The 25200-nt window shown below is 38.1% G+C and overlaps 1 protein-coding gene and 1 pseudogene across 4 annotated transcripts in view; one reads left to right on the top strand and one right to left on the bottom strand.

Annotated features, from left to right (window-relative positions):
* The window catches only part of Sbf2 (SET binding factor 2), a 319861-nt gene that overhangs the window by 267218 nt on the left and 27443 nt on the right, over positions 1-25200 (top strand). For 2 of the 4 annotated variants that reach the window (XM_051192671.1, XM_051192670.1), the window contains exons 27-33: positions 5418-5614; positions 7665-7805; positions 8688-8783; positions 14947-15021; positions 16178-16362; positions 20818-20994; positions 24988-25089. In XM_051192671.1, coding sequence (XP_051048628.1) covers positions 5418-5614; positions 7665-7805; positions 8688-8783; positions 14947-15021; positions 16178-16362; positions 20818-20994; positions 24988-25089 — 973 coding nt within the window. The remainder of the gene's footprint in view (positions 1-5417; positions 5615-7664; positions 7806-8687; positions 8784-14946; positions 15022-16177; positions 16363-20817; positions 20995-24987; positions 25090-25200) is intronic. The other 2 variants (XM_051192672.1, XM_051192673.1) reach the window with 2 other exon arrangements.
* On the bottom strand, positions 10051-10437 carry LOC127228193 (40S ribosomal protein S25-like; annotated as a pseudogene).

Here is a 25200-nt window from a genome sequence, read left to right as displayed (position 1 = left end):
AGATATAGGTAGGGGCTCTCCTATATTGTCTACTTAAAGTGCTTTCCTAAGATACTGCTTTAAAAAATGTTAATGAACACATCTTTTCTTTGTTCTTGTCACTTATTGCTGTTTTCCAAAAATGTTAAATTCTATTTTATGCTTTACTATATATATATATATAAATATATTCTCTAGAACTATACTCCACTCTACACAAATTTAATACTTTGATTACACAGTAGGTGATTTTACTTGAACTTATAAAATTTCTGATTTCATTAAGTAGCTCTAAAAGCACTTTGTAAATTGTAATCCTTGTATATATTTTAGACAGTTGCCTTAATGCTGATAGTAGTCTCAGCTCTATTTGTTGAAGAACTGTAGGTAATTCAAGCTTACATATGGCTTTGTAAAACTTAACAAGTTGGAAATATAGTTTGAAACTATGGCCAAGGAAAATATTTGCACAAAAACATAAAAACTTAGGACTCTGAATATATAGTCATTTTTCTGAGCTTCCCTATCCTTCACACTAACTCCACTTCCTAAATAAGTACAAGTGGAATTGTCAGTGCAATATCCTGTTAGGGAAAGCTTGCTATCAGAATTATGTCTGCTAGTGAAAGAACAGACTTCATTTATCATTCCAATCTGTCAGAAACAAAATCTTTTCTTTTTCCTTCTAAGTTTATAACCACTGCTTGGTTAGCTTTTTTTCCCCTCTCCCTTTTCCTCCTTCCAAACCCTCCCATGCATCACTACCCCCTTTGCTCTCTTTCAACTTGGTGGCATATATACATACATGTATATATTCCTAAATGTATAAATACAACTTTCTCAGTCCATATAAATGTTATTTGTTGTGCTAGTTAGAGTTACTATTGCTTTGATAAAACACCATGGCCAACAGCAGGTTGAGGACGTAAGGGTTTATTTCACACACAGTGCCATATCACAGTTCAGCATCAAAAAGAGTGAGAGGGCAGGATCTCATGCAGGGCAGGAACCTGGAGGCAAGAACTGATGCAGAGGCCAAGGATGGGTACTAGCTTGCTTCCTGTTGCTTGCTCAGCCTGCTTTCTTACAGACCAAGGACCACCAGTCCAGGAGTGACTCTACTCCTAATCAGCTGGGCCCTCCCACGTCAATCACCACTAAGAAAATGCCCTATACACTTGCTTACAGCCCAGCAGGATCTTATGGATACATTTTTCTCAATTGAGACTCCCTCCTTGAATGACACTTGTGTCAACTTGACATAAAACTAACTAGCCAGTATGTATGCAAATGTGTGTGTGTACATATATGTATGTTTTTGCACATATATATGATTTCGGGACTAACCACTTGGTATTGGATAACCACTTTAGAACCCTTCCCTGGGAAAGACTATTTTTCTGCTCTCAGCATTCCTTAGTTGCCTGTAGTTCTTTATTGAGGATTGAGGCCTGATGGTCTTTCCATGTCCACTTTATCAGGTCTGTTATTGTCTTAATAGAAGATAGTTGGAATACTTCTTTTTTTTAAAAAAAAAAAAATTGCTTTTAATTTAAATTAAAAGCAATCTTATTTTTTGTTCTTTTTTTTTTTTTTTCTACATTCCAAACCCAGTTCCTTCTCCCTCCTTTTCTCCCAAACCCTTCACACCCCTCTCCTCCCATCTGCTCCATGGGCCTCCCCTAGGAAGTCTGTTAAGTCTGTCCTATCATCTAGTTGAGGCAGGACCAAGACACCTCTCCACCAAGTCAGTTTGTGTATTAGTGTTAGGTCTTGGACCCACTGCCAGTGGCCTCATATATTGTCCCAGTCACACCATTGTCACCTATATTAAAGGAGTCTAGATTCAAAAATATTAAGATCATTAAAGCTTCACAAAAACAGATACTTCCAAGTTCTTGGATTAGAAGCCTCAATGAAAACCGCGGTAACAAAGGCTGAAAAGGTGACTGTAAGTTACATAGCATTACAGAGGACCAAGAGTAGTCCAGGTACTTACAGAACAATACTATCAAAACTTACAGAACAATACTGCAGGCTATCAAGACTTTATTTAGCCAAAGTAATCAGAGGTGGAGAGATGATTCTGTGATTAAGAGCACATACTGCTCTTGCAAAGGCCCCAAGTTTGGTTCCCATAGCTCACGCTGTAGCAGTTAACAACCGCCTCCAGTACCAGGGGATCCGATGCCCTCTTGTGGTTTCCATAGACACCTGTACTCATATACACATACCCACACAGACATAGACATGTGATTTTAAAACATAATATGAACTTTTTTAATGTTTATTTTATGTGCATCAGCATTTTGCCTACATGTGTGTTTGTGTGAGGGTGTCAGATCCCTGGAACTGGAGTTACAGACAGCTGTGAGTTGCCATGTGGGTGAAAGGAATTGAACCCAGGTTCTCTGAAAGGGCAGCCACTATCTCACTAGTCCTGATAACACAAACTTTTAAAAAAGAAGTACTGTCCAAAAAAAAAAAAAAAAAATACAGCAATTAAGGTAATCTTGGAGTACCACAAACAGACTAATGGAAATAAGAAATGTAGGAACATTTGGTTTCAGAAAAAAAGCAGTTGGTGGAAGTTTGGTTTTTGCTGTTTAATAAATAGTCCTGGAGATATATATATATGTTTCCTTTAAGGAAACATTAATCTTGATTCCTGTCTTATACACAAAAACTCAATTCCCATTGATTTATACAAAATGTTTTTAAAATAAAGCTTCTATAAAATTGGAGAATAGTCAGGCAGTGGTGCCCCACACCTTTAATCTCAGTACTCAGGAGGTAGAAGCAGGCAGATCTATGAGTTCAAGAACAGCCTGATCTACAGAGTGAGTTTCAGGACAGCCAGGGCTATACAGAGAAACCCTGTCTCAAAAAAATGAATAAATAAATAAATAAAAATAAATGGAAAGTATTTTTCAAGACCTTGAGATAGGAAAAGTTTCTTGTGACTAGAGACTGAAATAGGATGATCATAATTCAAGGACAGCATGGGCTACAGTGAGAACATTTCTCAAGAAGAAAGAGAAATGGGATAAGAAGGGAAGTTAAAATGGTAACAGGAAATTTTAATAAACATTCCATAGGAAAGTAGTTATTTTGGTGGGAAAAATTAAACACACAAAATCATCCTTTCAGTAAATGAACAAATGTTTGAGAAGACTGATCCCAAAAGAAATGTTAAGTGTCCCATAAATATATGAAAAATGTTAATCATCCTTAATTCTTAGAAGAATGCAAATTAGTGCATTAAGATTCCATTCCCATCCCCTGTCAGACTGGATATTGACAAAACAATGAGTAGCAACAAATGATGGTGAGGATTTTAGAAAGGAAACCCTTTTATCCTGCTGGTGAGAATATAAAAAGATGTGGTCACTGTGGAAATCAAATTGGAGGTTCCTCAAAACACTAAATAGGATTTCCATATGATCTAGCCATACCACTGATGGATATAAACTTGAGTGAATCTAAGTCAGCCCACAACAGACACATTTGCTTGTCCGTGTTTATTGCAACACTGTTCACAATAACCAAAATAAGGAACCAACCTAGATGCCTATCACAGATGAATAAAGAGAATGTGGTAGATATACACCATGGAATTTTATTCAACTATAAAAAATGAAATATATCATTTGTAGGAAAGTAGATGGAACTGGTAAGCATCATGTTAAGCAAAATAAACTAGACTTGTAAATACAATATCACATTTCCCCTAATATGCAGAATCTACATTTACTATTATATATATATGACATGCAAGTGAAAGTACTAGTGAGGGGAGAGGAGTGTTAAAGAGGGAGGTAAACAGGGAACAAGAGAAGGTAATAGAGGAAAACAGAGTACTACATTTTCTCTTATGAAGTTTGTGTTTGACCCGAAAGCAGTATTATTTGGTGGGAAGGCAATGAACAAGAATAGGGGAAGAAGAGTTGGGGTGATATATATATACAACTTTATTAATGTACTTAACTGTATTTGTGAAGTGAATAATAACATGGTAAATTTTATGTCAAGCATATTTTACCAGGATAATAAAAAAAATCACTGAGGAGTTAAAATAAGTGTGATTATTCAAATAAAGCACATTTTTTCACTTACAAATTATGTACTCATCCTGTCCTGAACTTTGAGAGCCTGTCTTTAAAAATGAATACATGAACATGGAGATATGTTGTATGAAATTCTCTGAGAATTAATTTTAAGTTTTTTAATTTAAAAAAAAATTATCATAACACAGACTTGGTGGCACACACCTTTAATCCCAGCCCTTAGGAGCCAGAGGCAGAAGACAGATAGGTCTCTGAATTCAAAGCTAGCTCGGTCTCCATTAAATTCCAGGCCAGCCAGGGTTACATAGTTAAGTTCTTGACTATAAATAAATAAATAAACATCATTATGTAGTGTTAATGAAACAAGTCAACTTGTTCTGACATTTGAACTTTTTGTTGTCATTCCAAAATTCAATTTGGTTTTGATTTTTAACCCTTTCACTTCTTAGGCAGTCTACAAGTGGCTTTGTTCTCTGTTGTCATTAAGTTGTTGACAGTTTGGCTTTTTCTCATATCACAGACCTTTAATCCTAGTACTCAGGAAAGCAGAGGCAGATGGATCTCTGTGTGTTCAAGGCCAACTTGGTCTATATAGTGAAAGACCCACAGAGTGTGGACCTTCACACTCCCACTTAGGAAAAGCAACACCTCAAATCACTCACGAGAGGCAGTCTTGATGCAAAAGCATGAGGACTTTTAATTCCAAGTGCACTGGGGTCCACAGTCATACGCCACGTAGGGGTAGAGGACTGAGGACCCTGAGTACAGAACTGAGACAGCTTTTATAGGTTTACAACAAAGCCCACGCATAGTAAACCAATCATCTCATAGCATCCAGAGTCCACGCAGTGCGGACCAATCAATTTAAACCATCCAAGCCCACGCTTTATAGACCAATCAGTTTCCTATAGCCCTGGAGGTCTGCATTTGTGTGGGCTCCTAGGTGGGGTGACAAATGGCAGTTAGGTTAGATCACTGGAGCGGGGGTTTCACAAGCAGTTTATAAAGTCAGGTAAGCGGCAAGGAGTGTGACCTTTTGCCTATTTACTGGCTGAGGGCAGGGTCTGGAATTTAAGGTATTTAGTATTTTTAAATTTCTAGCTTCCTGGGGTCATTGGAGAGTTAGGCTTTATTTTTCCATCCTTACAATAGCAAGTTCCGGGCCAAACAGGGCTATGTAATAAGACTGTTTCAAAAAAAAAAAAAAAAAATTGAGTTTAAATGAACTTCCATATTTTATGGCACATCTCCACCAATATGTTTCTGCATATTCAAAACTCACAGTGATATGCTTTTTATACTTTTATCTCAATTCCAGTGTTTCTTACCCTTATCCCAATTACTCTCTTTCTCCCCTCTGCATTCCTGAAGCTACCCTGGCCTTTTAGTCATACCTCAAGCTGTACAAGACAGTAGTTTACCAAGAGTAGCCCGCTGCTATCGACACAATCGCCTACCCGTCGTATGTTGGAAGAACTCAAGAAGTGGTACTCTGCTCCTCCGATCTGGGGGATTCCATGGGAAGGGAGTTGTTGGTCTTTTCAAATCACAGAACTCCCCTCAAGCCGGTAAGCATCGCTGTACAACACAGCTCTCACTGAAGAATATTCCTAACCCCCGAACAGGCACAGTGTCTAGGCCTGTGGACTCAGCTCCCTGGGAGCTGAGGCAGGGTCATTTGGTCCCTTTGATCCCTGAAGGTTGAGGGCATCCTGAATGCCACAGTGAGGCTGGAGAGACAGCATCTTCCCAAAGGTAAAGGGAGTAAAACCTGGCTCCAGCTGCCTCTCCCAACACCTTGTTCCCTGTGCCAAAAGCACAATGTGCAGAGTTGGACCTAAGTGAAGACAGCTGTGGGCATGTGGGATTCCATGTTGTATTTAACATCTTACTTATTTCTTGTTTTTTGACAGATAATAGGCTTTGATTCTAGGTTGTTTTCATTCTGACAAACCAGAATACCCATTATTAGAAACTAGATTGTACCAGTCTTTGCTTTTTTTTCTGAAAAGTATGCAGATAAATTTAAGAGTTGCAGAGATCAATAGGGATTTTGTCCTGTGTGGCATGTGAATATATACAAATGATAACAGTGAACTCAACCAAATGCAGCTTTTGACAGTCTCAGACCAAAAGTTTTTAGGAAGCTAGGGAAGTAGGAAGTGATGTTGTCCCTTGTCCTGGGGATATTTAGGAGCATCATGACCAACATAGTAATGTATGTATGAGTATAGTTTGCTGACTTTTTTCATAGTTTCTAGTTAAACTTTGACCCACTACAGTATTAGATATGATTTGGGGAATAACATTCTTTTTTAGAACCCAAAATCTTTGGTCAAGAAGGTAGAAACGCCATGTGATTTTTGAGATCTCTGCATTTATCTACTTCCCTCCTGAAAGTTGGCCCATATACCCCCCTCATAATTTGCCCCCCTCATAATTGAGGGCATCATACACGTACTGTATTGTGCCTGGCTTGGAGTTTCAACAGTGTTTAAAAAGGAAGCTGATTTTGCCACTTTCTGTTTTAGAGAGTTCTCCCAAGCCAATGTGTGTATATTAGAGCATAAGCAGATATTACTGCAGAGAGCCTGAGAGTTCAGGGACACTGGCAAGCATATTCCTGTGTTCTGATTTCTCCGATAGGAATTTTGTTTTTTATTTTTTTATTCTAGTATGTGTTCTATATTTCTGAATAAATGCATTTGCTTAAACTGTTTTGATGTTCTTCAAATTGGGATGTGCCTTCTAATTGATGTGATCAGAAACAATAGTGTCATAGTTGAAAATGGCATGTGAACCTTTATTTGATGATATCTTAGAGCAGATAAAAATAATGCTAATTTCTGTTTACGGTATAAGAAAATGTATGATTCTGTTGTCCTTGTAGTACACCTCTTCTGGATACTTGTGCCTGCCAAGTATGTAGTATCTACCTATAATCCCAGCATTCAGGAGAGGTGGAGGCAGGAGGAGCAGTATTTCAAGGTCAACCTCAGCAACTTAATGACTTTGAGGCCAGTCTGTACTACATGAGCCTTTATCAGTGATTTATTTTGCTTCACACAAACTAGACTCATATTCCTGCCAACTATTTGCTTTATAGTTATTTGTATTTGTGTCTGATTTCTGTCCCTCTTTTAGAAGGAGGAGGGCAGGTGACAAAAATGGCTCCTATATTCCTCCTGTCTTCCTCTACTCTTCCAGCAACAGAGCCCCAATACCCATGTCACTTGTTAAGATATTCTTACCTCTGCCTATTCTGGAATGCCAAAGAAACCCCACTCTGTCTTCTAACATGGGCAAGATGTGAGGAAACCATCAAGGATGTTTGGGGATCTTCATTTTGATTCTATCAATACATCTATGTTTAGAAGGCGAGTCCTGTGCTGGCTTTCCAGACTTGGGCCTTTTATGGGAGAATCATGAGCAGTTGAGAAGTAGATTTGTTGAAACCTGCATCAAAAGACAAACTACATAATTGATCAGGCTCTAAATCTAACTGGTTTCTATATTTGGGTGTGGTAGCATGAAATTATATAAAGAAAGTATAAGCGAGTATAGTTGAGCTTATTTTATTAACAAACTTATTTTATATATTTTTCTTTTGTATTATAGTTTCTACCTCCTCTTTAGAATCTTCCAGTAGCATAGAGCAAGAAAAGTACTTACAAGCATTATTGACTGCAGTTACTATCCATCAGAAACTCAGAGGCAACAATACCCTGACTGTCAGACCAGCACTTGCTCTGTCCCCAGGTAAGAGCTGTTGATATTCCTTGACAACTACTCTGAAAAGGCAGTGTCTGTTTCTGAGGTTAATCTCTTTAGATACATGCTTTTAGTTACTTCAACGTGACTCCTGAAAATTTTTACCCTGCAAGGACATAATTTAGCTTCTTTTATTTAGAAGTCAAAGTATCACTGTTTTTGTCTAGTAATTAGTAACTATGTATAGATACTCAATTATTTTCTTTTAAAAATAGTAATAAAACAGAAGGTATCAAACATAAAGTACCAGAATCTACTTTACATAAACCTTAAAATATTATTATGAAGTTGAATGTATAAGTTGAAGATCTGATTATTAAATGTATACTGATTAAAAATTATCATATAAATTTGAAATTCCCAAAATTTCTTTAGCCTTTTATGATTTTGTAGTAGTTTGTTTTCTGTAGATTTGGATGAAGCCATTAAGACTTGTACTAATATTCTGTTTCAGTTATCATGTGATGGAACCCCAAAGGGTTCATGTAGAGGTAACCCTGATATGTTAGACAGGAGCATGTGACTTGAGAAGTTGGTCTCTTTGGCTTTATCAACTATCTGAATTACCTCAACATAAGCAGAAAAGTGGCTTTTCTTGCAAAGTAACACCATGCATGCCTTGCTTCATTTATCATTGGATTCTCTGATTGCAGTTGCCAAACCTAACTCTATAATCTTTCAAATATGTGTTATCTCTGGTGAAATAATAACATTGCTGTGTTATCTCTAATAAAGCTTTTGGGGTTTTTAAAAGTACACTGTTTGGCAGCAATTAGACTTGCTACACATGAAGATAACTTTTTGTCATTTGAGTAATATTAACCTGAACACCATGATTTTGTTCTTTTTTTTTTTTTTGGCTGACTTTAGGGACTGAAAGGAGGACTTCAAGAATGTCCACTGTGCTTAAGCAGGTAGTGCCAGGACATTTGGATGTAAACCCATCCAATAGCTTTGCTCGAGGAGGTTAGTAAGACCAATTTCATAACTGAGCACTGAAACTAGCTTAACAGAGGAGAACATTCTTCAAAATAGATGTTTTAAAAATCAACTAATCATGTTTTTGAGTTGTTCTTAATTACCCTTCTCCAATGAATGATCAAATTTATTCTAGTGACATAGGTGTTATTATACCTTATAGAACAATGAGTATAATATTAATGATGCTTACATATTGATGAATTAGAGAGAATGAGGATGTGAATTAATTATGTTTAAATGGTGACAGCCCACCAGTTCACAGGGTAAAAAGACTACTTACAAAATTAGAAGAGATACCAAATTTAGTTGTGTTCAGAACCTTTAATTTTACTAGTCTTGGAGGGTAAGCTAAAATAATATCTAAATTTCTCTTCTTCGCTCTCACTGAATATAGCAACTGAATAAGGAGATAGAAAAGTAGTCACTTCACTCTAGTCTCTGCAAGATTCTTTGACTCTGCAAACAAAATTCTAAACCAGGCATCTTGACTGCAGAGTTCTGCTGCTCCACAGCAGAGTTATAATCATAGATTTTTTTTTCCCCCTCTGTACAAGGATGACGCTCTTTGAAAACAAGCCATCCACATGATCTGGTTCTGCGTGGACATTGTCAGTTATAGACAATTCCTTTCTTTCCAAAAATAGTGCTTTGCATGTACAAGCAACTCTTTGTTAAGAAGGTCTTTCTCATATTTCTAAATCTCTACTACCAGATAATTTTTACATGTTGACCTTTGCTCAAGCAGCATACATCTATAATCCCAACACTCAGGAAACAGAAGGATAATAAGTTTGAGGCCGACTGAATATAAGGAGTTAAAAAAATAAATCGAATTTTTACACTTTAGATCTTCAGCTTTAAAAGCTGTTTTCATGTTTTCTCTCTGTTTTAATTATCTTTGAGTTTCCCCCAGGTTATTTGGTTGTAGCCCACTCACTATCGTCTACACAGTGTGGCTTCTACAGAATCACACCCAGCACTTCAGGTGTTTAAACAACTTTAGATTACCTTGTGGGCAAAGCCCCATCCTGCAGCAAGCCCATGCTAGAGTAATGTTTGGCATGTGCTGCTATTCTTAACGTACTGACCTGGAGAATTGCTTTTGGTCATAAGTATATGCTATTGGTTGTACCTATAAAATTTATCCTTCTGGGTGTTTTCTAAATATAGACTATTAACTGTGTTAGAATTTGGATATTAGTTCTGTCCACTGGTATGTTAATAGTTTGGGTTTTTTTTTATTTAATAAAGTTTTATTTTTCCAAATGTACAGCTGATTGAACCTGTTTATGTATCTTCACCAGCAGCTGGGGCATCTCCACCCTTTGTGTTTCTGGTGTAAACTACTTGGGCTTGATTAAGCCTTTACTAAGCAGCTCCTGAAGGGCTGCTCTGGCCAGGGAACCTAGAATCTTCAGTCTCTCAGAGACCACAGCCAGAGTGGCACTTCCTTGCAGAGTTTGTCGTATGTAGCTTTGTCAAACAGAACTAGATTATTGAGCTTGTCCCGAACCTTGTCTTTGGACCACTTCTTTGTGGCCTTGCCACCAGACTTGTTTACTAGGTCTTTGTCTTTCTTGGCCGACTTTCCAGCATCTTTCTTCTTGTCATCCTTAGGCGGCATGAAGAAGCTTGGAGAGTGGCGACGACCACTGCAGCCTCCCTAAGATGTCAGAAAAAAAAAGGAAGCATGTTAATAGTTTTTACAGACCCTTTTCATCTATAGAGTCAATTTCTGTTCTCATGTTGTTTGAAAAACAACACACAAACATTAAAAAAAATCATCAGTAAAGCAAAGGCAGAGTCATATAAGCTCTGAAAGAGAGTGGTCTTTACAGGCTGTGTTCTTACTAAAATCCATTTAGTCCTTTTTCTAAACTGATGCCATTCTTTTTAATCAAGAATATTTATCTGTATCACCAGATATTTTTATGGTTATTTTTACATGACATAAGATTCAGTGCTTTTTCCTAAGAACTATAAAAAGTCTATAAATAATCCATTGCAGAATTTGGTTCAGAGTCAACATATAAGCTGTTTTTCAAAATTCAGCCTTTTCCCTATACATGTCCTGATAGTTTTCAAATGCCTCATCAAAACCATCTGAGATTACATTTCTTCCCAAGAGCTTCCAGCTTTCTGGAGCCATGCTTGCAGTTAATTTGTTAGGCCTGAGACTGGTGTTTCATTTCCTGGGGCTACTATAGCAAAGTACCACAAATGGTGGCTTTAGGCCCAAAGTTTTAGAGCAGCCAGAAGTCCAGAATCAAGGTCAGCATCCTGAGGGCTTTTAGGAAAAATGTTTGATGACTGCCTTCTAGGGGCTGGAAGTTATAAAGAAATCTGTGGCATTCATTTGTGTGTAGAGGCATCTCTCCGATCTCTGTTTTCATCTTTATGTGGTATTCTCTGTCTGTGTTGGTTAGGGTTTCAGTTGCTGTGAAGAGATACCATGACTACAACAACTCTTTCATGAATGAAAACATTTAATTGGGGAGATTTACAATTTCAGAAGTTTAGTCCATTATCTTTATGGCAGGACATGGCAGTGTGCATGCAGACATGGTGCGGTCAAAGAAGCTAAGGCAACAAGAGCCAACTTTGTGTCATACTGGGTGCAGCTTGAACATATGAGACCTTAAACCGCACCCCCATAGTGACACACTTCCTCTAATGAGGCCATGCCTACTCCAACAAGCCACACCTCCTAATAATACCACTTCCTATAGGGGCCATTTCCTTTCAAACCACCACAGTACTTTTCTCCAAGTGTTTTTCTTTTTATAAGGACCTGGTCATATTGTAGTAGGGGCCTAATCTATTCCAGTATGGCCTTATATTAGCTAATTATGTCCGTATCACACTGTTTCCAAATACAGTCACTTCTGAGGTACCAGGGACATGATTCTAATACTTGAATTTAGACAGATACAAAGTACCCATAACAAGTCATATGTGGTTGTTTTTGTTTGATTGGTTTGTTTGTTTGTTTGTTTGTTTGTTTTAAAGATTAAGATGCAAACTTCACTCTTCTCATTTTGTCTTCAATGGATTTGAAGTATTTTTTTCCTTAGAGTTTGGGATTTCTCCTATCATGAAATATTGCCATATTTTTATAAATGATTACAACTTACCCTTTCTGTGTGTGTATACTATTGGGGGGTTGAAGTTAGGTCTCCTATATGCTAAGCAAACACCTTACAGCTGAATTATAGCCCTACCCCAACTTTCTGATGAACATTTATACAGATTGCACATCTTTGATCTCAAGTGCCATGGACTAGATGTTTTTGACATCTTAGAGTAGTTTTTTCTTTGGTTGGTTGGTTGGTTGGTTTGTTGGTTTTGTTTTGTTTTAGATTGTTGGATATTTACACAGACTTTTAACTTGCTAAGCATCCTTCTTCTGAAAGTACAGAATCCAAAATCAGAAAGTTCATGATCTATTATGTCAGCATTCGAATGTTTCATATTTTAGAGCACTTCAGGCTAACTTAGGGATACTCAGTCTGTTTTGGCAGGAAAAGTAAGTCAGTAATTTGCCCATTTAATTTTTAGTAGAATGCAACTTCCAGCAGATACTTAGTTTAAATTGTCCTCCCAATATCCCACTCTTGTATTTTATTTTTATAAACTTCAAGAACATTTTATCTATTCTCATATTGGGCCAGGTGGCCTGCAAGATAAATTTTAGGTTTAAAAAATTGTCTTTCCAGTTTATGACCCATTTTGTTCATATATAGATATAATTATTATCTTTGATCCCTTACCCAAGTACATCTTGCTACAAATTTCTTTGTGAACTTCGTTTGTATACTTATTACAGCTTTTTGCTCTCAACCAATTGCCTATCATGTGACTCTTAAGCAGGCCTCGTTCTTATGTGCTGTCTCTTCACTGCCAAAGCCTCCGGTAGCTTCCAGAGGCCCAGTGATTAACTAAGATATGCTGAGGTTCGCTAGCCCCCTCTGTGGTCTTAGAGCTGCTTTATGTTTCTCTCATGTACATTTCTTCTGTGTAAAGTCACAATGATGAACTGTAGGACAGTACATTTGGAAGTTTACATAACTATGACAGGCAGATGCACATTTGTCAGAGAGGGCAAAACTAGATGCAGATGTTGCACAGCCTGCAAGTTCTTCCTTAGGCCTCTTGCAAGTTCAGGTCTCTTCATTCTTCCTAAGGGCTGGGCACCACTTCTTTATCAGTCCCTTAGTTACCTGTATGAGAAGAACGTTCTGTTTTTCTATTTTCCCTCTTAGTCTCCTTGTTAACTCTTCTGTTTTCATATTCCTTTCTTTGAAATACAGTGTTATTTTGGGATTTACTTCTTACATCCATTGTACACTTTTCCTGCTCAGATCCCTTTGCATTTAGTGTATAAGTTGATGATTTGTTTTGTTTTGTTTTGTTTGTTTTTCCAGACAGGATTTCTATGTAGCTTTGGAGCCTGTGAAACTTACTTTATAGACCAGGCTGACCTCAAACTCCCAGAGATCCACCTGTCTCTGATTCCTGAGTGCTGGGATTAATGGCGTGTGCCACCCCCAGCAAGGTGATGGATTTTAAGAAAAAGGATATATCCTTTTTTTTTTTTTTTCAAACAAAGCCACTTTAAGAAAAACGTGAAGATGTGAATAACATTGTTTTCTGACTTAAAAGTTTATCCTTGAATTAACTACAAAAATAGAGATTTTTAGCTATTTAAAATTAACTTTGCCAATTTATTATAGCAAGCAGCAATCCAATTAGTGTTGAATCATTTCAGTGCAACATTGACTATCTGTATCTCATGCACTAAGCTAAATGTAAGATCACATTGAAAGTAAGCTATGCTCTCTCTCCCTAGACCCAATTTACGAATTGCTTTCCCTTATCTCTGAAGTTTGGTCTGAACAACGTAACCATATGTCCCATGAGAATACTGAGGCACATCATTCCTTCACTGGCACAGTCCTCTTAGCCACTTCTGGACAGATCCAGGGTCACTTGGTTGCACAGGCCACTGTATATGGAAGGTTTATTCTATTTGAGAGGTTGAGGCAAGAGGATTAATGCAAGTTTCAAGTCAGCTTGGGCACTGCATAAGGCCCTGTCTCAAAAGAGCTTCTTCAGCCCTTACTCAGTTGTCATTTGGCTACTAAAGCCATGAGTGCTTATCATTTCTTGCTTCCAAGGGAGTGAGATAGGAATGAACATCACTTCCAGGGATTTTTCTTATTACAAGATTTATCATATTATGAGATTATGTTTTATGCAATTTTGCATTGTAAAGCTAACAATGTTATTAGTAACTCTGAAAACATTTATTCCCTTAATTAATTTCAATAGTTCTGTTTCTCAGGAAATGATATATAACTACTTACCATTTTTGTTATTACCAGGTAAAGTTTTCCATAGTCACAAAACACTTTCTGTCTAAAGAGAAAAATATTACTCAAATTACAAAAGTATTATCTCAAAAATTACCTATCATTTGGTGCAAATAAGAATTTAAGAGAAGCCATTTACTTCAACCATCACAGACTTGTATTGGTGGTATTAGGCATTGTCACAGAATCATGAATTTTTTGCTGCTTGTAACTTTACTTATTTATGAAAAATATAATTTCTGAAAGCACAGGAGAAAGGAAGATGCTGTGGCACTGCTTAGTGCTCACTGCAGAACACGCCCTCAGTTATCCCAAATGGTTGCTAGAGCTTCACTCTTGCCTGGTGTGATGACCTTGCTCAGAGAACAAATGTGTGGGACAACACATGATTTTTGGCAATCTCCTTCAGTGTGAGGGCCAGTGTACTCCTAACATGGACACACATACCCCAAATTCCCTATTTTTACAATATAGAGTTATTTCTGACTGACAGTCTTCAAAAGCTTGTTCCATTTGGTATAATTTTTTAGTGGCACCCTCTGCTGTGCTGTCCATTTCATTGTGCTTATAATGTTTATAAACAGGTGCTGAGAATTCATCCAGTAGACACTCAGTTCATCTTTTTTGTTTTTGGGAAGCTTTCTGTTTGTTAATTCTTGTATTTACATTTTCCTCCTATGTTAACCATAAGACTAAACATTCTTCTCTTACTCGATTGCTCTGATGTTTGCTACTGTATATATTTCATTTCTTCTGTCTTTAACCTTACCTACCAGTGCATGGGTACAGAGACAAATGTGTCACTCAGTCAAATCCCAAATCGTCAGCTAAGGAAACAGTTCATAATCAAGGTACTGTATTATGTGTCCCAGTGTGTCATTTTTTAAAATCACCTTCATATGAAAGTAAATGCTACAAGTAACTTTTCATGTTTGTCAAGTTATATCCTTAGACTCATTTGTATTATGAAAATCCTGCGATCCCATTTAAAAACCATTTGCCATGATGCCTAATGAAAACTTACTGATTATATAGAAGGACACCTTTGTTTTAAGCAGAAATCACCTTCCCTTTTCTGAGAGAGAGAGAAGATAACAGCATTATTGAAACAATATCCAGTCCTTTAGAAACAGGGCTTGATTTATCACTGGAGAAAGATTCTGAAATAGCCTTTCCAGGTTTACACAAGAAAAGCCAACTTTGGGGAGGTCTTCTACCCCTCACCCCACATCTGCAGGTGCTGTTTTGAAGGTACTGCAGGGTGAGATTTGGGAATTAGTATATGCCTCTGTGGATGCTTGATATTTTTCTAATTTATATGAACTGGATCAGCTTATACAATAAGGCTCATCTGTCTGCTTTGTCTGTAAAGGACATTCTCCTGAAAGATGTCTGCTTCTGACTGTATATTTTAAATACTTCTAAATTAAATGAAATGCATATTAATAAATTATAATTTCTTACTTTTATGGATACTCTATAATAGAACTCTTAGTTGTTTAAACTTAGTTAGGTCATTTATTACCTAACAAATATGTATTCTACACCGAACCTCTAGCTTTAGATGATTTAGGAAGTTTCTAGTTTATCTCATGATGTAGCTTCTTGTTGCATGGAGTAAAGAGGCAGAAGAGCTCTCCTCCTGTGAAGCCTGAGAGCTGCATAGAGACTCCAAGCTCAGACCCCTTCCTTGGCTCCTGCTGCACTCTGCTCCCTGCATCACACTCTGCTTATGCTCTCATATTCACTTTAAATGCCAAATTTATGTAGATGTGAAATGATATGAATGATTTCTTAAATTCTTCTAAATCTCTAAATCTAAGACAAAGTGATTCTAAATTACTACAGCAAATAATGTTTATATTGCAAAAAATAAGTGGCAAATGATCATGATGATCCGTGGCTTACACTGATTACTTAATATTAGCACAAAAACTGCCCCAGAGCATGCATCGTCCTCAGTGGCATTCCCACTTACCTCATTCAATCTTCTTGGCTTTTGTGAAGGTGTATGGGCAAGTCTTCGTTCCAGCAGCCGTTTGATCAGCAGTCCAACATCCTTCATTGATGTTGGTGCCAGGCTGGCAGGCAAGGATCACTCAGCCTCCTTCAGTAACAGCACCTACCTACAAAACCAGCTCTTGAAACGACAAGCCGCCCTTTATATATTTGGTGAAAAGTCACAGCTAAGGGTAAGCTTTTTTTTCTCTCACTTAGAAGACATGGCAACCCAAAGGCAGCTTGTAGACCCAATCACTAACTTTACCATAAAATCTTTATAGCGTGATTCTTATTCTAGATGTAATAATCTCAAAAAAAAAAGCTTAGTTCTAAACCAGGCATGGTGATGCTGCCATGCCTGTAATCTCAGTACTCAGGAGGTAGACAAAGGAGGATCAAGAGTTCAAGGCCAGCCTCTGCTTTATGAAAATCTTGTCTCAAGAAAGCACAGGCAAGACTAGAAAGATAACTCAGCCAGTAAAGCTCTGCTACACAAACATGAGGACTCTAGTTCCATTCCCAGTACTCACATTAAATGGTTGTGCATTCCTATAGTCTTAGCACGGGTGGGGGGGGTGGGAGGGGGTAAAAGAGGAAACCCCTGGAGTTCAACAGCTGGCCAGCAAGGCTCCAGTCCCAATGAAAGACCTTGTTTCAAGAAAACAAGGTAGATGGTAGATGGGGTACAGCCATAACTCAGCAGTTAAGAGAGTTTGACATACAAAGCAAGTACCCTGAAACCCACTTAATGCTAGATGAACAAGCCAACCTGCCTGTAATTTCAGCCTTCAAGGCAGAAGCAGGATTCCGAAAACAAACTGACTAGGAAGACAGCTCCCATAATGGGAGCTCTGGTTTGATTGAGGAACTCTGCCTCAATGAATAAGGTGGGAGAACAATTGAGCATGAATTCTGAAACCACTCTGAGCCTCCTTGTGTACATATGCGCTTATACGCACATGAAAAATGGAAAGAGAAAGAAAAAAAGGTAGTTTCTGAGGAAGTACACTCAAGCTTGACCTTTGACCTCCATAAAAACCTACACGTGCATATTTTGTTCACCCTGCATATACACATATGTCCATACACAAGAGCATGTGCACCAAAAAAAGTTTTTTAAATTAGCTGTTTATATTTATTAATACATATACATATATGTGTCTTTATATATATATATTTATGTGTGGGTGAATGCGTGTGCATTTTATTAGCCATAAGGATGAATATTCATAGTCTTTTTTTAAAACAAAGGCTATCGGGAAGTATAAATACAAAGGAGAAATAAGGCTTATTTAAACTATATTTCTCACTGTCTTCATTCAGTTTCCATAGGCATCTATACTTTGTAAGACAAACAGCCTTTATCTCTGAACCATTGATACAGAGGCTACAGAAAGTCAGAGGATGCTGGACTGTGGCACTGAAATTTGGAGGCAAGGGAAGACCTGTATACATAGAGATATGTATTCTATGAGCAGATAATTCAAAATATCAGCTGCTAATCAGCTTTAGCCTATTACTGTGCTAAAGAGCTTTACTGTGTAAGGTCTCATTAATTGTAAAAATATTATCTGCCTCCAGAAAATCAACAGTAGTTTCTTAAATTCAGTGTTTTCCAGGTCATGAATTAAAAAATACATGTTGAGCCAACCCAGTGGGTAAAGGAACTTCTTGCTACAAAGTCTGATGACCTAAATTCAATCCCTGAAACCCACTAACAATTCTAATCTCCAAACAGGTGTTATGGCATGTGCCCAGGCTACCCTACCCTACCCTACCCTACCCTACCCTACCCTACCCTACACACACACCCCAAATGAATGTTTATGGGGTATTTGGTTTGGTTTGGTTGTTTGGTTTTCCAAGACAGGGTCTTTCTGTGTTGCAGCCCTGGCTGTCCTAGAACTTGCTTTATAAACCAGACTGGCCTCAAACTCAGAGATCTGCCTGTCTCAGCAACCCCCCAAGTGCTAGGATTAAAGGCATGCACCACCACTACCTGGCAAATAGATGTGATATTTCTGTCAAGGAATACAGAGGAAGTGGAAGCATCTGTTAATTCAGAAATCTCAAAGTTTCGCACTGAGTAATTCAAACAGACCTTTGGCTGAACCATAGAGCAGAGGCTGTGTGCAAGTTACTCTCAGCAGGAACCCACATGCTTAGCCTTTGCAATGCCAATGACTGAATCATCTCTGCTGTAACAGGCTGGCATGGCTAATTCTTTCACCACTAGCTAGACAGCTGCAACCAGTTAGTCACAGCCTAAAGGGTAAAGGCCATGAAAACTTCAGGTAATACTCAGTTTTAAAATTTGCACATGTCTTCTGATACAGCAGTTAATTGTGTATCTAAAAAAGTAGAACTCTTTTCAGCAGCAAAGATTGCCTGCACAGCATTGGTGGCACCAGTGACTTTTCCAGAACAGACCTTCTACTTTTTGGCACTCTTGATATAATCTGAATTTCCTCCCAAGGTTTGACTACCTGAATACTCACCTCTGCTATTCCCTTTCTGTATGAGGTCTCAGAGTAACTGTATGATCATGTATAATTAATTAGTAAGAAACACAGACCACTCAGGATCTTTCCTTCCCTCCTTCCCTTCCTCTTTTTTCTTGCTTCTGTCTGTCATTTATCAGTAAGTTTTATATGTGCTATATTCTAGTTATCATTTATGATTTTCAGTTGTAACTACATACTTCATATCCCAACAAAGGAAGCATAAAGGAATCGAATCCAGGTCTTTATGCTTACAAAACAAGCATTTTACCAATTGAATCATTCCTGAAGTCCTCTTTAAAAAAAAAAAAAAAAAAATTGTTTTTTGAGACAGGGTCTCTATTATGTAACCCTGGAAGTCCTGAAACTACTCTGTAGAATTCACAGAGATCCACCTGCCTCTGCCTCCCCAGTGCTTGGATTAAAGATATGCACCACCACACCTGGCCCCTCTTTTAAAACTTTAATTGGACTTTAACAACAACTAAAATAATCAAAATTAAACATCAAATGGACTAAATGTGTGTGTCTCTCCTTTGAAGCAGATTTTAAACATTTTTAACAATTTGTTTTTATTTTATGCACATTAGTGTTTTGACTGAATTTTTGTGTGAGGGTGTCCGTCCCCTAGAACTGAAGTTAGAGACAGTTGTGAGGCTTCATGTGGTGCTGGGAATTGAACCTGTATCCTCTGGAAGAGCAGTCGGTGCTCTTAACCAGTGAGCCATTTTTTATTTTTTTAAATTGTAGTCAAAATAATATTTACCTCCTAACCATTTTTAAATTCATAGTATTAGGTATATTCACATTGTTATACAACTGATCTCCAGAATACAGTTTTACACTTTGAAAACACACACACAGAGAGAGAGAGAGAGAGAGAGAGAGAGAGAGATTATCTAGTAGATATCAAAGAAAGTGAGGAGCTAAGAGAATGATTCGTTCTTTGGCATGAGAAGTTAGAGGTCTTTTTAAGTCTTTAGAACTAGACAATCAGGTTGTCAAACTGAAATTGCATCCCTAAGCCTGTGCAATTCTTTAATTATAAATATAAAGCTCAGTTGGCAGAGTGCTTGTGGTGTATGCACAAAACCCTGGGTTTGATCCCCAGCTCCACCAGGAATGATAGCACACACCTGTAATCCCAACACTTGGGAGAGAGAGGCAGGAGGACTAGAATTTCAAGGTCATCCTCAGCTAATAAATTTTGAGGCCAGCCTGGAATGCATGAGATCCCATCTTTAAATACATGAGAGAGACGGACCAAGAGACCCTTTGGATGTATGTGTACAAGCAAAGCTCAAAAGCTCATACCTCACAGAATAAATTACATGTGAAATATAGACATAAATGAAAGGATACTCAAACATAAGTAATGTATGTTTCATGAAAAAAATGACTCACATTTTATTGTAGATAAAATCTTAATGACTTAAAATGTAATCGTATTGCAATGAGATCATGTTTATCTTTTGATACTTTTATAATGAATTTATTTCATTTACATAATACCTTATTATGTAAATATGTTTATAGCTATAGAATTTTATTGGTTCAGTTCTGGAATCCCAACAATATATTTTAACCTTCAATTAACAATGTACATCTTGGGAAATGAAGTTTGTGTTGTTAGATTAACCATGTTGTTCATTTGTCACTGGTTCTTTGTTTCTTCCTGAGACAGGGTTTCTCTCTGAAGCTCTGGCTAAAATGAAACTCTGTAGATCAGGCTGGCCTTGAGCTCAAGAGATCTGCCCACCTCTGCCTCCCAAGTGCTGAGACTAAATGTGTGCACAACCATGCCTAGCCATTCTTTTAAGTTATCAACTGTTGGTTCATGGCCTTAGAATTGCCCTTTATTTGGTGTTAAGATACTCCATTAACTTCAGCTTGCCAGTCTCTTAAGTTCTCAGAATGACAGCATTCCTGAGCTAAGTAATCTACCCCTAAAAGGACTAGACTGACCATTATGGGCAGCCACTAAAGCCAGCTGCACTGGTGACATGAGAACCACACAAGACTAGCCCTCTTGATCACTGCAGCTTTTGCAGCTACTTGGCATCAATTTGGTGTTTATTATTAGGGATTGTCCTGGGGGAAACTTTGTTCTTTTATCAGCCTAATTCTCTGTATCTTCATATTCAGAGCTTCAAGGTAGAATTTGCTTTAAACTGTGAGTTTGTTCCTGTTGAATTCCATGAAATCCGACAAGTGAAAGCCAGTTTTAAGAAGCTAATGAGGGCTTGTATCCCAAGCACCATCCCTACAGACTCGGAAGTGACGTTCCTGAAGGCCCTGGGAGATTCTGAGTGGTTCCCACAGGTAACATCAGGGAAAAGTTATCCTGTACTCACAGAACACCCCAAGTGGATACACAAGCAGCGTCTGAAAAGCCTGTATTTTCTCCCCTCTACTTCCCATTTTCTTCCTTTGTCATATGCTCTCTATAAAGGCCTCTCAGTTCCAAGAAACAGTAAGGCCTAAGTGTGAGGAAGGCAGACTCTTCATCACCTAGGTTTTTTTCTCTGTGAATTGAAAGTGTGGCATATTGTACAGAAATGTTTTTGATGGACAAAAAACTTCAAGTCACGTGTTTGTATAGCTCTCCTGTGCTATTGTCAAGTCAGCAAGGATCCAGGACAAAAGGTGATTTCTGCATGACTCCACATGCCTTTCCCTCTGACTTTCTTACCTCCCATTTACTTCTACCATTTTTATGTCTCTAGATTTTAGATTCACCCACATACCAGCCATCAGATACTAGATAGTTCAAACCTACCTAAGGTCTGGGAAAACTAGATATCCATCATCATTCAGCCAAATCACCCTAAAGATATTTCTAATTGAACTTTTATTGAGAAATTAAGGGAAACATAGTTTGCCAGCACACATATGCCTACATTTCTTCCAAACCACAGAAAGAAAGGTATTTATGACTTGGACATTATAGGCAACAATTCCAGTTTGGCATAGAGCAGCAATTCTGCAATGTAACCTTCTGCTGTGTCTATGTTCATGTTCCTTCCTAACTGCAGGAAGCTCTAATTCCTCTGATTTCTAGTTTCACAGTTTTTCTCCAAGCACTCTGTCTACCTGTTCCTCCCGTGCTGGAGAACAAACCCAGGCCTCCAGGTATGCCAGTGGATACATACTAGCATGAGTTACAGCCTCCTCCCCCAACTCCATGTCTAACCCTGCTCTGTCAATGAGAGAGTTATTTCTCATAGTCACTGAAGTAAATGGTAAAGACACCTAGAAATGCTGTCGGTACCCAGATCACGTATCAAGGCATGTAAACTTTAGAAAAAACAGAGCCACATGTGCAGTGATTGTAAACATGTCTCAGGATATGTTCACTGCCCTAAGACAGTTTAGAATACTCTTGAGTACCCATGGAAGAAGTTCACTGGCACTTTGCTCTACCCCCAAGTTATGAAGCCCATCCCCAAAATTTTCTCACCACCAACTCCCATCTGCATTTCTGATAGATTCTATGTACTGTTCCTTGCTAGAAAGGGAACCTAGATAAGAAATTAAATGCCGAAGATAATTAGTACTGTTGTTCTACTGTGTTAGCCGCATTTGCCCCCCCCAAGAACATTCAGGCTGATAACTGTTATAAGAAAGAAATGAGGGGCTCTCCCCGTACCTTGTTCCTGTGCTTATTAACATAGCCCAAGTCTGCTTGAAATGTGGGTTTTACTTCAAAGATGGATTTATACTGCATATGTCAAATCATGCTCAGAGTATTTTTTATATTCACACACTATTACTGTCATTGTCCCCCTCCTAATGATTCCCTTTATGACCCCCCTGCTGATTCCTACCTTCTTCCTATTTTCATGGTTTTGTTTTTGCCTTTGGTTATAGAATGCATTTTGTTAGGGTTGCATGCTGAGCCCCTATTTGCAGGGTCATGGAGACCTTACCAGTGGCTATTCCATTAGAGAAAATGCCTCTTCCTCTCCTGGTACCCATTAATCACATATACCTCTCTAGTGAGGTGTGGGAGCCTCAGGATACCTTCCTTCCTCTGTGATAGGATGTTGGGAGGCCTAGTCTTGGGCAGGTCTTATGTAGGTAATCACAGCTACTATGAGTTCACAAGTGCAATAGCCATGTCCTATCCAAAGGAGAGGACTCCATCCCTTCCTCCCAAGATTTTACATTCTTTCTGTCCCAACTTATATGATATTCCAAGTGTCTTGGAGGATGTGATATAGATGTTCCATTTGGGACTGAACAGACTTTTACCAATTAAATCTCTCTACCCTGTCAACTGCAAACAGAAGCTTCCTGATCAAAACTAATGACAGCACTATTCTGTGAGCATGAACATAATTTAGAAGGTAGTTTGACAGATACATCAGGTTTACTTAGAAAACAGTAGTAGAAGCCTTTCCACAAGGACCTATGACCTCCCTAGCCATGGCTTTTGCCCCAGTTTATAATAACCAGACATGAATTTTCTGTGGAGCAGACCTCAAATCCAGTCAGGTACAATTGGTAACCCTCATAACAGACTTGCCACTGTTGTTCTAAGGGGCATATCTTAACTGTCCAGTTGGTAGGGCTATACACAGGAACCACAGCTGAATAAAGCTATCAAGGACAATTCTGCAGCCTGCATAGTACCTTCAAGCAGTATGAAGACCAGATAGGTCCATCTTGACTTCTCAATATTCTATAACCAGAGAGTTAGAGTATCTTCAGCAGCAGGATCTGACACATTATTTTCAAACATATCTACCTGAGCTAAAGAAATGGCCAGGCAGTTGAAAACATGTCCTGTTCTTGCAGAGGACCCAAGTTCCTAACACCCTCTTTGTGTGACTTACAACTGCCCATGGGTCCAGCTCTAGGAGTTCTAATACCTTTGTTCCCCATGGGCACTTTCATGCATCACACACACACACACAAATGTAGTTACAAATAGTAAAAATAATCTTTTACAAAAATAAGAAGTTGGAAAGATGGCTCAACACTTAAGCACAGTCACTACTCTTACAGAGGACCCAGATTTGGTTTCCAGTGTCCACATGGTGGCTTACAACTGCCTATAACTCTTGTTCCAGAGGCTCCAATACCTTCTGGCATTCATGAGCTCTGCACACATGTGGTGTACATACATACTACTCAAGCACATACACACCACACTCAAAAATTTAAGTAAATGTACTAATATTTAATTTGATTTGGCAAGAACTTTTAAGAATTTGAACAGTCTGATTCTTTTTTCCCAAGTGCTTCATCTCATCTTGTTTGATTCTCCAAGACTGATAGGAAGTCTGCCTTCTACTTCTGATTAGCAAGTGATGCATTATAAATAATGGAGATTTCTAATGCCATCAGAAGCAAACTGGCCATTAAAATATGTATGTATGTGTGTATGTACCATTCAGGAAGTAGGAATGTTTGGGTAACATAAAAGGCATTAGTCATACAAAGAAGCTTAATTTAATTTATGGTCATAGCTCATAATTCAGAGTAAACAAAATAATTAAGAAGCAACAGTATGGGGCTAGAGAGAGAATTCAGTGGCTAAGAGCACTGGCTGTTCTTTCAAAGGACCTGAATTCAAATCTCAGCACCCACATGGCAGTTCACAACCACCAGTTCCCTCTTCTAATCTCTATGAACACCAGGCACTCTAATGGTACACAGACATGAATACAGAAAAAAATACCCATATAGATAAAATTAAATGATAAAAACTGATGTGACCAGTAGCTTCACTGGTCACAGCTCCTGCTTAGGGCTGACTGAAACGTGAAAAATAGGACTCTGACCCTGGCCTTATAACTTCAATTATTTGCATCTACCAGTTATTTGAAAAGTAGTTACGGGAATCATCAGTCCTTCAGTGTCTATGAAATAGATTTATCGATACTAGGAAATAGGAAACATAATTCCATATTGGTCTTATATTTTACCTCTCCTGTAAAATGTAATTCAGAAACTGCTGTTTTATCTTGTTCTATTTGGAAGATTGTGAAGTACTTTACACTGTAAATCTAAAATTACTTTGAGGAAGCCAGTGGATAGGGGGATTTGTGCATGGGTCTGATGACCTGAATTTAACCCCTGATCCTACAAGTTAGCGAGAACTGAGTCCCAGGAAGTGTACTCTCACTTCCACGGACACTCCACAGAACACATATGCCTGCACTTACACACATATACACATAAAAATAAGTAAGTGAATGGAATATTCTTATTTTCATTCTATATTATGTAAATTGTAGTAAATGTAAAAAGTAAAATTCCAAACCAAAAAAGTGCTTGCTCTAACTGTAGCCCTCTTTTCTCTCTTAGCTTCACAGGATAATGCAGCTGGCTTTGGTTGTATCAGAAGTGCTGGAGAATGGGTCTTCAGTTTTGGTGTGTTTAGAAGAAGGCTGGGACATCACTACACAAGTAAACGTTTACACATATTTTCCAATATTTTTTATTTGTATTTCAATGTAGAGTTTACCTTTTGGATTATTTTATATAATTACTAATGTGTTTATGGACAGAAAAAGTCCC

Source organism: Phodopus roborovskii, unplaced genomic scaffold (assembly GCF_943737965.1).
Source record: "Phodopus roborovskii unplaced genomic scaffold, PHOROB, whole genome shotgun sequence".
Lineage (NCBI taxonomy): Eukaryota > Metazoa > Chordata > Mammalia > Rodentia > Cricetidae > Phodopus > Phodopus roborovskii.
The sequence above is the reverse complement of the archived record's forward strand: the minus strand, read 5'-3'. Positions and strand labels throughout refer to the sequence as shown.